The 13,733-nt window shown below is 47.2% G+C and overlaps 2 protein-coding genes across 3 annotated transcripts in view; one reads left to right on the top strand and one right to left on the bottom strand.

The window, feature by feature from the left end:
- Positions 1-13,733, bottom strand: part of LOC120386995 (zinc finger protein 436-like) — a 45,823-nt gene that overhangs the window by 24,156 nt on the left and 7,934 nt on the right. The gene's annotated exons all lie outside the window — the stretch shown is intronic.
- On the top strand, positions 946-11,882 carry LOC120387000 (ficolin-1-like). Of its 2 annotated transcripts, XM_039507158.1 has the most exons (9): positions 946-1,211; positions 2,594-2,707; positions 4,156-4,209; positions 7,230-7,265; positions 8,147-8,277; positions 9,458-9,587; positions 9,771-9,905; positions 10,420-10,727; positions 11,538-11,882. In XM_039507158.1, exons 1-8 carry the CDS (start codon positions 1,130-1,132, stop codon positions 10,665-10,667), a joined length of 930 nt encoding a protein of 309 aa, XP_039363092.1. In that variant the 5' UTR covers positions 946-1,129; the 3' UTR covers positions 10,668-10,727; positions 11,538-11,882. The 2 variants fall into 2 exon arrangements, with proteins under 2 accessions (XP_039363092.1, XP_039363093.1); XM_039507159.1 differs by lacking the exon at positions 7,230-7,265 and having other exon boundaries at positions 949-1,211.

Below are 13,733 nucleotides of genomic sequence, written 5' to 3'. Positions count from 1 at the left end.
ACACACACACACACACACACACACACACACACACACACACACACACACACTGAGGTGTACATTACATGCCTCTCAGACTGACAGCAGCAAAGCTTCTCTGTGTGGAAGACAAAACCTTTTCTGGGGGCAGTCTGAGACTGTGTAAATTTCCCCCACCCCACCTGCAACTAAAAATCATCATGAACATCATCCACCTCCACTCCAAATACAAGGTACATTTCTTCAACTTGCCTGTTCTAATATAAATATATAATAACATGTACATTAATAAACAATCCACAACACCCCACACACTGCCAAAACACTCCACCGCACACAGATAAGAGAACAAACCACACGTGACAGTTGTCAGTCATGTCACATAATGCACTACCGGGTATAAGAATAGAATAGACTTCTGATGTCATGCACTATGTATCATTGATGACTTCATGGAATCAAAACCTCCTCTGCTCTAGAGGCAGCATCATGGAACCATTTAACAACAAACAAGTAGTTAGAACTGAGATCATTCCGAAGAGTACAACAATATCAAACCGCAAGTAGAAAGCAGGATATGAGCATATGTGTTCAACCCTGTGAAATTCTCTCTCAGGATCTAATGATCTAACAGTGCCACTGTCTTGGAGCAGGTGTAAACCATACTCTCCGAGATTTTGCAATGCTTAGGGTGTCAAGAAAATAATTATATATCCTTCTTGGCCAGATTGATCTTCCATCCTGACATCTGTGTAATGAAGCTCTAGCTGGAAAATAATCTCAACTCTTTGGTATAAAGGAGTTAAATGAAGAATTGCTGACACCAACACTTAAAGGAAAGCCAGTAAAATTAATGGGAAGCAGACCCGCTGGCACCAAAATATTTACTGAGTCACACAGGAGGTACAATGTGACAGGAAACTTTCTTATCAGATCCTTGAAGTTGGGAAAGTGTCCGCACAACAAGCCAAAGGGAAGCCATTTTACAGCTGGAACGTGGGAACTGGGGTGTAAGGGAGATTAGAGTTCCGAGGTGGAGTTTATTTCTTGTCTTTTCATACGCTATGAAAGGCTCCCAGGGCTCAGAAGCTAACGCAGCACGAAGACGAGGAGACGAGTGGAGCTGCCATTGCAGAGACCAGCCCCAGCCATGGGGAGAGCTGCCCAGCAAACCCTCCTCGCCTTACTCTGTCTAGCAGCTGTGGTTTGTGAGGCTCAGGACACCTGCCCAGGTGAGTCACAGACAAATCTGTTACCTTTTCATAACATGGATCTGACCGGTTCCCACTTTAAGATGCAGAATTTAGACTGCACAGAAGTTTAATATTAGCCCTTCTAATTTTCTTCCTTAATTAAATCGCTTTTAATCAAGAAACAAGACGGCTCACATATGCACTGTATAACTAATGCCTTTCCATTGCTGTTGGGCTGTTCCATGGCATAGTATGAGACGGAGCAAAGGGGCTGTGAAACCCCCAGCTACAAGACTGGAGGAGAATGGCATTCACGAGATGAGATGCTTTTTATTACATCCGCCCTGATTTTACTCTTTGGCAGTCCTCGAACAGCAACATTGTCCAGTTAAAGAATAATCTGATTAAATGAAAATCTTGCCGTGTTCCATTCTCTACTGATTCTGTCCAGTGAGCTCAGCTACTATGAGATGGAGATGATATGAGGAATAGAATACGATGGACAGAATAGAATAGACCTAATAAAAGGAACAGAATATGATGCACATGATATAAAGTGAGACTAAAACAGATCTGATGTAAGGAATAGAACAGAATAAGTCTGATATAAGAAGTAAACTAGAATAGAATAGAATAGATACCTCTACCCACAGCTACTTTTGGTTTGCTCCCAGGGAGATATTATTCAGATCTTTGGAATTAATGTGAAAGTCAGAAAGTCTCTAAAGTTTATGGAAATTCACACATGCACAATACTCTGGCATTTCTCAAATGTTCCCTTATTTCATGCTTCTTAAGAGCTGCTCAAAGATACTTTCTTTCCAGCCTCCTGAACCTCCCTTTCTTGCAGCAGTACGTGGTTGTAGGAAAAAGTCCCTGGGATCGTATTAATAAGACAAGGTGAAAGCAATGACTGTGGCTTATGTTTAATGCAGTAGGTAGGGCTGCTTGGTTACAACCTGTGTAGCTTTCTTGATTTCCTCTCCCCAGATGTAGGGGTACCATTCTGTTCCCAATGAAAAAACTCCCACTGACTTCACATTTACAAGCCTTGAATCTACCTTTGTTACTTGCAGTCCCCACTGCTCTCATCTATCCCGGTCACATGGCAGTGTGGTTAGCTTTCACCCAGGCTCTCGCTAATCCACCAGTTTCAGTGTCACTTGAAAATCTTTGTTGAGGTTCTCCAGTGTCTGCCATCCAGTCTCTTCTGGTGGTTAATTTAATACATGCAAATTCATGAACGTTTTAAATAGTCTCTTAATTCCTCAAATTGAGGCTGTGGTTTTTGTATTGAAAGAAAAGAAAAAGAAAAGAAAAGAAAGCTTGTGGAGATTCTCATTTGCAGGATTTATTTCTCTCAGGGAGCTGCAGAATGGTTCAATCCTATGGACCTTCTCACATGTCATTTATTTCTCCAGACGTGAAAATAGTGGGTCTCAGTGGCTCAGAGAAGCTCGCTGTTCTCCAAGGCTGCCCTGGGATTCCTGGGGCCATGGGGCCCAAAGGTGACCCTGGACCTGCAGGAATGAGAGGTATGTGCCCAGGGGCGGAGGGAGACTCTGCTTTGGATGGCAGAAAAATAAATGACTGATGCTATAATAGTTCAGCCCTTGGAGATCCTTATGAGTCCCCAATATAAGGAAAAGGTGCCTCCAACAGGCTGGTCACTATGCAAGTCTCTAACTCCACACTGAGGGGCCCGAGCTAAGAAGCTGGTTCTGAAACATTGTCAATTTCCTTTTCCTCTGGCCAGAACCATGATAGCCTGTGGGCTGCTGCGGAAGGGAAGCCTGGTGTATCTTTGATGGCCACCACCTTGGCCAGCACACCAGGGATCGCCAGAGTTAAGAGTGTGAGCTGATAGCGGCACTTGGCTCCTGCTCTATCTGCTGCTGTAACACACTGACCTCCTCGCTCACCAGATCTATCTGCCAGGACTCACAGATGCCAATAAACTATTTGACCCTATAGAGCAGCGGTTCTCAAACTTTAGCCACCTGAGGACCCCCATTTAGATTTTAAATTTTCACAGCGCCCCAAGCAGGGCCACCCAGAGGATTCAGGGGGCCTGGGGTCTGCCGAATTGCCGCCCAAGACCCAGAGCGGAAGAAGCTCCGGGGGCCCGGGCCCTGCGAGAGTTTTCCAGGGCCCCCGGAGCAAGTGAAGGACCCCGCTCCAGGGGCCCCAAAAAACTCTCGTGGGGGCCCCTGCAGGCCCCAGGGCCTGGGGCAAATTGCCCCACTTGCCCCCCCCCTCTGGGCAGCCCTGGCCCCAAGCCCCCCTGCTCCACCCCTTTCCCCAAGGCCCCACCCCATCTCTTCCTGCCCCTACTCCAGCCCGGCCCCTCCTCTTCTGTGCCGCTTTCTGCCCCCTCCCCCAACATCCCATCCCTGCTTCTCCCCCTCCCTCCCTGTGCCTACTGCACTCCACTGAAGAGCTGTTCCCCGGCATGCAGAAGTAGGGTGACCAGACAGCAAGTGTGAAAAATCAGGACAGGGGGTGGGAGGGGGTAATAGGAGCCTATATAAGAAAAAAACCCAACAATCGGGACTGTCCCTATAAAATCGGGACATCTGGTCACCCTATAGAAGGTGCTGGGAGGGAGGGGGAGAAGTTGAGGGAGGGACGGGGAGGAGTTGATCAGCAGGGCCCACGGAGCCGCTGGAGTACCCTCACGGACCCCAGTTTGAGAAACGCTGATATGGAGAGATTTGTTAAAACTAAGCTAGCTGCTATCTGAGTTGCACCCATGACGTGGCTTAGTGGAAGCAGCTGTCTGATACGTTCTCTGGGATGGATACCCCAACTGGCCACTGATGGGACATGAAAATCCAAAGGAAGGATCCTCTCTCTGGACTCTAAGTTGCAGCCTCATGAGTCAAATCAGAAATGGCAGATGTGGGGATTCAGTTCATGTCTAGTTGGTATGTTTGAATTATTCAGGGCTTGCGCTGTCAAATATTTACTCTTGTGTTTGTAGGAGAACGGGGAGCTCCAGGGATCCCTGGAAAGATGGGACCAGCAGGTGAGAAAGGTAAAGAAAGAGCGAGTCACTTGATTACATCACAGTAACAGCTTCTGAACATGCTTATCTTCAGGTTACATCTGTGAAAACTTTTACCCCAGTAGAACCTCAGTTCTGAGCCCCCCACTGAAATGGTTGCACTTCAGATAAATCTTTCCACTGTTTAACCAAGATCAAAAAAGGTGATGCTTGGCCTCCTTGGACTGAAAGGTGATCGATCATCTCAAATAATTCTTCTCACTGCAAAGCTATGGCCCTTCTGTACTTTAATGACAAACAGGGGATGGCTACACTGCAGCCGGGGGCGTGATTTGCAGTTCCTGTAGCTGTACCCACATTAGCTTTAATCTAGCTAGCTCGCTAACAACAGAAGTGAACCCAGGGTAGCACGGGCTAAGCTGCAGATGTGAGTATGTAGTGTGATAAAGTTCTGTCCTTGACTCCGTGGGTCCTGTGTTTCCTGGCGGATTTTTGCTAGCCTCAGAGGCTCACTGTGACCCTCCACGTAGCCCTTCTCTCTCTAGAGGCGAGGGTCACAGCCTACTGAGCCATTTTCATCATAAGCCAGCAAGGGTGGGGAGGAGAAGCAATCCTTCCTAGCACAGTCTCTGTTGTCTCCCAGTCTCAGTGATTAATCAGGGAGTGGAGGGGGGAACCCAGGCCCACCCTCTACTCCGGGCTCCAGCCCAGGGACCCTAAAATTAGCAGCTACAGTAGCTGACTTTTTGGAAATAGGACATGTACAATTCCCTGGGCCACTTCCCCACAGCAGCCCCCACTCACTATCTCCTTCACCGTTACCTCAGGGCCTCCTTCCTTGCACCTGATATGGATTCATACTGCTTCATTCCTCCACCAGCACAACTCCCTCCTATAGCTCCTGACACCCACACCTCACTGACTAACTGGGAGGCTTTTAACTAGTTCCAGCCAGCCCTTGATTGGCTTCAGGTGTCCCAATCAATCTAGCTGTCTCTACTGCCTTCTAGAAGGATCTTAACTGGCCCCAGGTGTCTTGATTAACCTGGAGCAGCTGCCATTTGGTTACCATGGTACCAGGGATTTGTTAGCCTGGGGCTAACATACCTGTTCCTCACTGCTTTACTGTAGCCAGCTGGCCTTGCCCCATCACAGTAGCCAGAGGGATCAGGCAAACTTGTGCAACCTATCCTGACTCTTGTGCCACTCCATCCTCACGGCTATTGTCAGCGAGCTAAAATCTAGCACGAGTATGTCTACATGAACTGCAAATCACATCAGTATAGACATACCCACAGTGACAGGCACGTACGGTGCAAATCGTTCTGTAGCGCCCGCTGGCTCACAAAGGCCTGTGTGGACTTACAAATATTTCTTAGCACTTACAGGAATTCATGCTCAGCTAATCCAATCCTGTACACGAGCGGGACTGTGACTGAGGCTTGGTACAAATGCCATTTTACCCTCATCTTTCTGTGCAGCCACCCACTGCTTTGGTTCAGGCAGCTGCCCTTATTCCAGTTTGCATCTAGAACTTGGTCTGGGTTTTGAAGGAACATCAGGCACAATTTTCAAAAGTGCCTAAGGAGTAGAACCGGTTGGAATATTTTCACCAAAATGAAGTTTTCAAAACGGGCCAGGGATCTCTAGAGTGCAAGACTCTCCTAGGCTGGTGATCAGCACACTGGCCTGTGATGTGGGACAGAGCTCATAGTCTCATAGATTATTTGAGATGCACCCCCCCCCATTCACCCTCTCCCAACACGCTATAAAAACTCCAGGGTGGGTGGTTTCAGCCGCTGGGCTGGTGTGGGGCGGGGGGAGCTCAGGGCTTCTACATAAGAATGGCCATACTGGGTCAGACCAAGGGTCCATCTAGCCCAGTCTACTGACAGTGGCCAGTGCCAGGTGCCCCAGAGGGAATGAACAGAACAGGGAATCATCAAATGATCCATTCCCTGTTGCTCATTTCCAGCTTCTGGCAAACAGAGGCGGGGGACACCATCCCTGCCCATCCTGGCTAATAACCATTGATGGACCTATCCTCCATGAACTTATCTAGTTCTTTGTTGAACCCTGTTATGGTCTTGGCTTCTGCCCTGAGGGGTGGCAGGGCTCCGGGCTTCAGATGAGGAGAGGGGGGGTCTCAGGGCTTAGCCCCATAGGGGTGGGGGCACTGGGGCTCGGGGCTTCAGCCCCACAAGGTGCACAGGGGCTCAGAAATATTTACCAGAGCAGAGCTCTGGACAGCTCCAGCTGAACTTAAGCCCTGATGTAGGGGAGTCAGGATCAAGTCTCTCCTCTGGCTGATTAAGAGCAGAGTTTTTCATCCCAGATAATCCTGACTCAAGAAGAAAAGGGACTTGAACTCCCTTCTCCCACATCCCAGTTTCTTAACCACCAGGCTGTAAAGTGTGAGAGAGAATCTCTCTTGTCAGAAGTAACCAGAGAGCCTTGTACCCCAAAACCTTCTCGAATAGAAGACCTCAGGTTTCAGTCGGAACATGGACATCTCAACACAATTTCATTTTCACAAAAAACCTTCAAAAGGTTTTGTTTTCATGCTAACGTGGAACGAAACTCAAATTCAAAACCTCCAAAGTTGCCGTGAAATGGAATTGTCATGCTCCGGACAGCTCTGCTTTTTAATGGACCTTAGGCTTGTAAGTTACTTGTGTGCTTTTGAAAATGTTACCCATTGCATCCGGCTGCCTGAAGTCTCTGGACAGTCAGCCAGGAGCAATTCTGCACCAAGCTACTTTCATCTTGTTTTCCACAAGTGAATAAGTTTGTACAAATGGAGAATAAACCCCCAGATATTAACTTTTTTTTTTAATGTCTATGTACTTCACATGCTTCTCAATGTAATGCCCCTCTTCTGCCCTCATATTCTGTATTGTACCATCTATGCCAAATTCATGCAGCTCTGGAGATGTTGGAAGGGCATTCGTGTATTTTCCCGCAACAAGACAGGCTGACACCCCATGAGTTCTGAGGTTAGAGTGTGATCTCCAACTAATGCAAGGGTTTGACCCTGTGTTCCATTTTAGGAGAGAAAGGAGAGCCCGGAGAACCAGAAACAACAGCTAAGAACCTCGGCACTCTCCCATATGGCAAAAGAATGATTTAACTGACAGTAGCAGCTGTGTTAGCCATGGGATAAATTCTGTTATCAGGCACCTCTGAGCTGCAGTCTGTCTCCGATCCATCTCCATCAGGAGGATGGTTAACCTCTCAAATAGCCGCCATTTCAAAACAAAACAGGCTATTACCAAAACATTTCCTTCTCCCTCTTCAGTGTAGGAACTACAGCTCCCATGCCGCCCCCCCTGCCCCCAGTATGACAGGGAGCCAAGGCACAGAATGAGTAATATTCCACCATATTTCAGAAAGACCCACTAACTCATAATATTATTTAAGGTGGCCGGAGCAGTCCCTGATGCCCTTGTGAAAGGTGCCTCCTGGACCCTCCTCCAGCCTGTGGGAGTGCCAGCCCGTTCCCACTGATGGGAGGCAGGATAACCCCACTCTTCTCCACGCCCTTTGTGGACACTGTTGGCATTAGCTTTGAGCAGAGCTTTTGCTCTGGGAGCAGGGGGGCAGGGATTAGGAGTAGGGCATGATGGTCCAGGTGCCTTCCCCTACCCTTACTCACCTGCCAGGGCCAGGCACAGCCTCTCCCCAGTGAAAGGAGATGAAACAAATCAGCTGTCTCCAAAAGCACAAACTCTGCTGAGTTAACCCCCTGGTGAGTGCGTGTCACAGGTCACCCTCTGTGCCCGATCCACGCAGGATGGGACTAGGGGTCTGCTGTCAGGGGCCTCGACCATTTAGCTCAAAGCATAGCAGTGCCTGCTTTTAGCTCTGCAGGCCCCAAGATCACACTGACTCTTCACCCATCCCTTGCACGATCAGATCAAGTCCCGCACTTTCGATCAATGCATGTTTAATTTTCCATTTTGTCTAGGACCCAGAAACTGCAAGGAGCTGTTAGCCAAAGGGAGAACGCTGAGCGGCTGGTACGCCATTTACCCAGGAGTTGCTGGTGATTCCATCACTGTCTTCTGTGACATGGATACAGATGGCGGAGGCTGGATTGTAAGTGAGAGGGAGTGTGGCGGGGAGGAGGGTGGTATAGAGAACACGTTTGATTTTAATCAGAGGTGCGAGGATTGCCACTTGCTGGCAGCCGTAAATCTGTCCTAAAATTGAGGAAATGTTGAGACACAGCTGAAATAATTCATCCAGTTACGCCCCAAATATGTCCTCACAGATTTCATATCCAGGCCAGCCCATCAGTTCAAAGAGGAGAAACTGGGTTTGTGGAAACCTGGACGTTTCCTTATTTGTTAGGTTTTGGTTTATTCACATTTGCTATTTAGGTCTTGTCTAGCCTGGAAGACTCTACAGGTGACTTTAGGTATAATAACCTGCCGAGTACATGTGACCATGTCTCCCTCTAGTGGCTGGGAGGGCTACACTGGGCTTCCTTTATCTGCTGCCTTGGCTTCCTTAGGAGCTGGTCACTCCTTCCATCAACCCATGAAGTGTGGGCACTCCCAGGGTATGTCTACCCTGTAGCTGGGAACGAGCCTCCCAGCACACTAAAACGAGCAGCGAGACGTAGCGGCTCAGGTGGCAGCTTGGACCCCCAAGGTCTGAGCTCAGATGACTAGCTCAAGTCTTGGCTGGAACCGTGCAGACATACCCCAGAGGTTAAGCACATTGCCTACACAGCATTCTCAGCACCTGACAGCCTGGCTGAGGCATGAAAGACCCTTATGTGATGGCAAAAGACCACAAGGCATAACTCTGTCATATCCCAACTACTGAAGGGTTTTATGTTCTTCAAGCCATGGAGTGAAAGAGAGATGGGGCATGGCGCACAGCAGTTACCAGCTAAGAGGGGGTTTGCAACACTTCCTAGTCTGAAGAGTTAGCTCCATCCATCTAACGTGTAGTTAAAAGAAGTAGATTAAAATGGATTTGCCCAGTTAAATGAGCTGGTGGGAGCCAGAGTCACTCTTTAAACTTGTCCAGGTCACATTCCATCTCTGATCCTCCTCCTCCTCCTTCTCTACAGATGAAGGTAGTGGTACCCATGTCTGTAGAGCGGGACTGATCTATTGCAGGGAGATATATTAGAAAGCATTATGTGAATGCGAAGTGTAGTGGCTGTGTGAGCAGGTATGAAGTAATGGTATGTCAGGCAGCTGCTTTATGATGGATAGAAATCATGGTGCAGTCTTCCACCTCACACCCTCTCATTTCCTTGCAGGTTTTCCAGAGACGCGCAGATGGTTCAGTGGATTTTTTCCGTGACTGGGATTCCTACAAGAAGGGGTTTGGGAACCAGCTGACGGAATTCTGGCTGGGGAATGACAATATCCACCTGTTAACATCCTTTGGTAACAAAATCACTGATGGATTCTTTTCTGGTTTTTGTTCTCTGCCAAACCATCTCCTTGGAGACAGGATACATAAAGTGATTCATCTGCTTGTATTCCTGGGGTTGAACAAACATGTCTCAACCCCTCAGGCAGAACGTTAATGGAAAGTGATTGACATTTTTGTTTCCGTTTTGCCTCTAGAAACTTGTGAACTTCGTGTCGATCTGATTGACGTGGAAAACAAAAAATCCTTTGCCCGCTATGAGACCTTCAGCATTTCAGGACAATCTGACAAATACAGACTGAACCTAGGAAAATTTCTTACAGGCACTGCAGGTAAGTTTGGGGCCCATCCTGCACCTTCTGTACAAGGGAGGTATCAAGAAAGTATGTTTAACCATCAAAAGCTTAGAGACTCTCTGGCAGTTCTACCAACTCAGAGACTACCTGAAAGGGGAGGTGGGAAGAAAGCCCATGTGACATTCTAACGCAGGCCATCAGCATGATGTTCTCACCACACTCATGCACAGTGGAATCAGACTGTTACCTGGAGTTGAACTCAGAATTCTTGGTCCTCCAGAGTCTAGAAAGAGGATGTTTGACTGGGGGAACTTAATAAGGTCTTTTCCCACAGTAGCATCCTATTTTTAAATATTGTTTGGGAAGGGGAAAGGAGCTATCAGAGGCACATTACGTATTAAACAAAAGGAACCATAGCTGTAGAGCCAAAGTGTGGATTAGAGAATCCCTGTTACTTGGTTAATAGTCACATTCAGGGGAGCAGGACATCTCTTGGACCTGACAGTGCTTTGTACACCCAATCATGTTCTTGCTTCTGGTGTTTTAACAGGTGATTCCTTGTCTGGCCATAGAAATATGACATTTACAACCAAAGACAACGACAATGATATGCATTCGGGGAACTGTGCTCTGCTGTTCAAGGGAGGCTGGTGGTACAACAAGTGTCACGGTTCCAATCTGAACGGGCTGTACCTGCTGGGGCCCCATGAGAGCTACGCAGATGGTGTCATCTGGGCAACAGGCAAAGGGGCTCACTACTCCTACAAAGTCTCGGAGATGAAGTTCAGGCCGGTTTAGCGCAAGGAAAGTGCAGCGGGAGGTCGCTCTCCAGCAACGTATGGGAATGGACCCTCAAAGGTAGTTAGATGCCTACGGCCCATTGATTTCCATGGAAGTTAGGATCTGGGCCTTAGAGCCTGATCTGAAGCCCAGTGAAGTCAATGGGAGTCTTTCCATTGACATCAGATGAGGCCCATAGCTGGAAGCACCCAAGCAAACACACTGACATTTAATAGAAGCAGCAAAGAATCCTGTGGCACCTTATAGACTAACAGATGTTTTGTAGCATGAGCTTTCGTGGGTGAACACCCACTTCTTCCGAAGAAGTGGGTGTTCACCCACGAAAGCTCATGCTACAAAACATCTGTTAGTCTATAAGGTGCCACAGGATTCTTTGCTGCTTCTACAGAACCAGACTAACACGGCTACCCCTCTGATACTTGACATTTAATACCAACCATTGCCTTTCCTGGTCACGCTGAGTTGTCAGGAGCTCTCTGTTCAGATGTGAATGCTGGTACCTTACAGCTCAGCCCATTCCATTCTACTTCTGTTAGAACCAAAGCAGAGCCAGCACTGCCGGCACAGACGAGAGAGATCGTGACCAAGAGGCAGGGCAGCGGCCAAGCTGTGAGCCGCCGTTGATCATGTCACAATTATTGAGCCACAGCCTGACATCCCTTTTTTCATTCCTGCTAAAGTAAAGGAAAATCCCTCTGACTTCAGTGGAAGTTTTGCCATAGTAAGAGCTGAGTCAAGGTTTTAAGATTTGGCACTTGGTGACTCAATACATTATTGCATCAGAGGTCATGGCATGATAGTGCATCTGCGGTTAATTGCAGAAGATCAACAAATCTTAACTTTTCTTTTCTTTTCTTTTCTTTTAAGATCATGAGCCTGGAGAAAGCAATATCTTTGCACCTTGCTAATTTACACCAAGGATATTTACACCATTTATCATTTACACCAAGGTTATTAAGCTCTCCCCACTTCCCAGCAAAGAGTGAACACCAGGCATCAATGAAGTCACTGGAGGTTTTACCATTGATTTCAGTGGGGCCAGGATGGCACCCAGAGCTCTATAATGAAGTCTTAGATTTCTCTCTGCAGTAGTGCTATGTGATACTATGAAGCATAATCCTCACTGGTGAAAAGAAAACTGCATATGTCACCATAAATTAATAAAGTATGTTTAACCAGCCATGTGAAGTACATTTTGTGTGGCATGATTACATCTTTTGCATTGCACTAGTTTTCTTATTGGCTTTTTCACCACGTCCCTCCCAGTCATTTAAGGGAATTTTTATATTAATAACATAAAACAAATGAAAATAAATACTGGGTTCTTTTCATCAGAAGATCTCAAAGGGCTTGACAAAAGCAGGCAAGTATCATTATTCCTGTTTTCCAGACATGGAAACTGATATATTGATAGTTTAGATTATTTGTCCAAATTTATACGTATTGAATCAAAAAGAGTCAGGGATAGACGTTGGTTTGTAGCTCTGTGATCCAACCACAACTATCTGCCTCAGAAAGGTTGCACTCTGTGCTGAAGATCTGGAGAGCGGAAGAAATTCTCGGGAAAGTAGCAGCACTTTATTGACTTTAATATAGGGCTGTTGATCACAGTTGACTCACACAATTAACTCAAAAACATTAATCGTCATTTAAAAAATTAATCACGATTAATCACAGTCTTAATTGCACTGTTAAACAATAGAATACCAACTGAAATGTATTAAATATTTTGGGATGTTTTTCTACATTTTTAAATAGATTGATTTCAATTACAACACAGAATACAAAGTGTACAGTGCTCACTTTATATTATCATTTTTATTACAAATATTTGCACTGTGTAGCAGGGTGGACCCTGCTCCTGCCCGGAGGGGCTTAAAATGCTGCCTGACAGGGCTTGAGAGGGGTGGCTCTGGAAGCTGGGCTGATTAAAGAAGTGGCTACAGCTGGGGCCACGCCCCAAACTGAAGCCCTGGGGCTTATAAGAGGCAGGGAAGCCAGAGCACAGAGAGTCTCTCTCTGCTTCTAGAGAGAGATGGGCCTGGCTGCTTAGAGGCTGAGGTTGGATACCTGAGTGCAGCAGGGCTGGGGGACAGGCTGAGGAGCTAGGGAAGCTCCAGCCGGGAAAGCCCCAGGCTGTGGCCTAGCAAAGGGCCAAAGGTACTGGGGGTTGCAGAGGGCAGCCCAGGGGTAGGACAAAGCAGCAGGTCCAAACCCTTATTGCCTGTGATGAGTGGGCTGATACTGCAGTCTGCCCCAGGGTGTGGGGCTAGACCATGACTGTCAGTGGCCACTACTGAGGCAAAGTGGGGATAGTAGGGTGGGGGTTCCCCTGGGAGGGGGAGACCCAATTATAGTTAACGAGGCACCGGGTCCAGGGAGGGACACGGGGCCTGAGAACAGGGGGATCACCAGCCTAACGAGGGCGCTCCAGGGCTGGACTGAGTGAAATTCCGAGCCCAACCAGCAGGAGGCGCGGCAGGGGTGAGTACCGCCCGTTTACACACTGTAAAAAGGATAAACAAGTACTGTTGTGCAATCTCTTTATTGTGAAAGTGCTACTTACAAATGTAGATTTTTTTTGTTACATAACTGCACTCAAAAACAAAACAATGAAAAACTTTAGACCCTACAAGTCCATTCAGTCCTACTTCTTGTTCAGTCAACCGCTAAGACAAACAAGTTTGTTTACATTTACAGGAAATAATGCTGCCCTCTTCTTATTTACAGTGTCACCAGAAACTGAGAACAGGCATTTGCCTGGCACTTTCGTAGCTGGCATTGCAAGGCATTTACATGCCAGATATGCTAAACATTCATATGCGCCTTCATGCTTCGGCCATCATTCCAGAGGACATGCGTCCATGCTGATGACCCTCATTAAAAAAAAATAATGCTTTAATTAAATTTTGACTGAGCTCCTAGGGGGAAGAATAATATGTCTCCTGCTCTGTTTTACCCGCATTCCGCCATATATTTCATGTTACAGCAGTCTTGGCTGATGACCCAGCACATGTTGTTTGTTTTAAGAACATTTTCACTGCAGATTTGACAAAATGCAAA

Source organism: Mauremys reevesii, linkage group 19, assembly GCF_016161935.1.
Source record: "Mauremys reevesii isolate NIE-2019 linkage group 19, ASM1616193v1, whole genome shotgun sequence".
Lineage (NCBI taxonomy): Eukaryota > Metazoa > Chordata > Testudines > Geoemydidae > Mauremys > Mauremys reevesii.
This window is presented reverse-complemented; position numbering and strand designations above follow the sequence as displayed.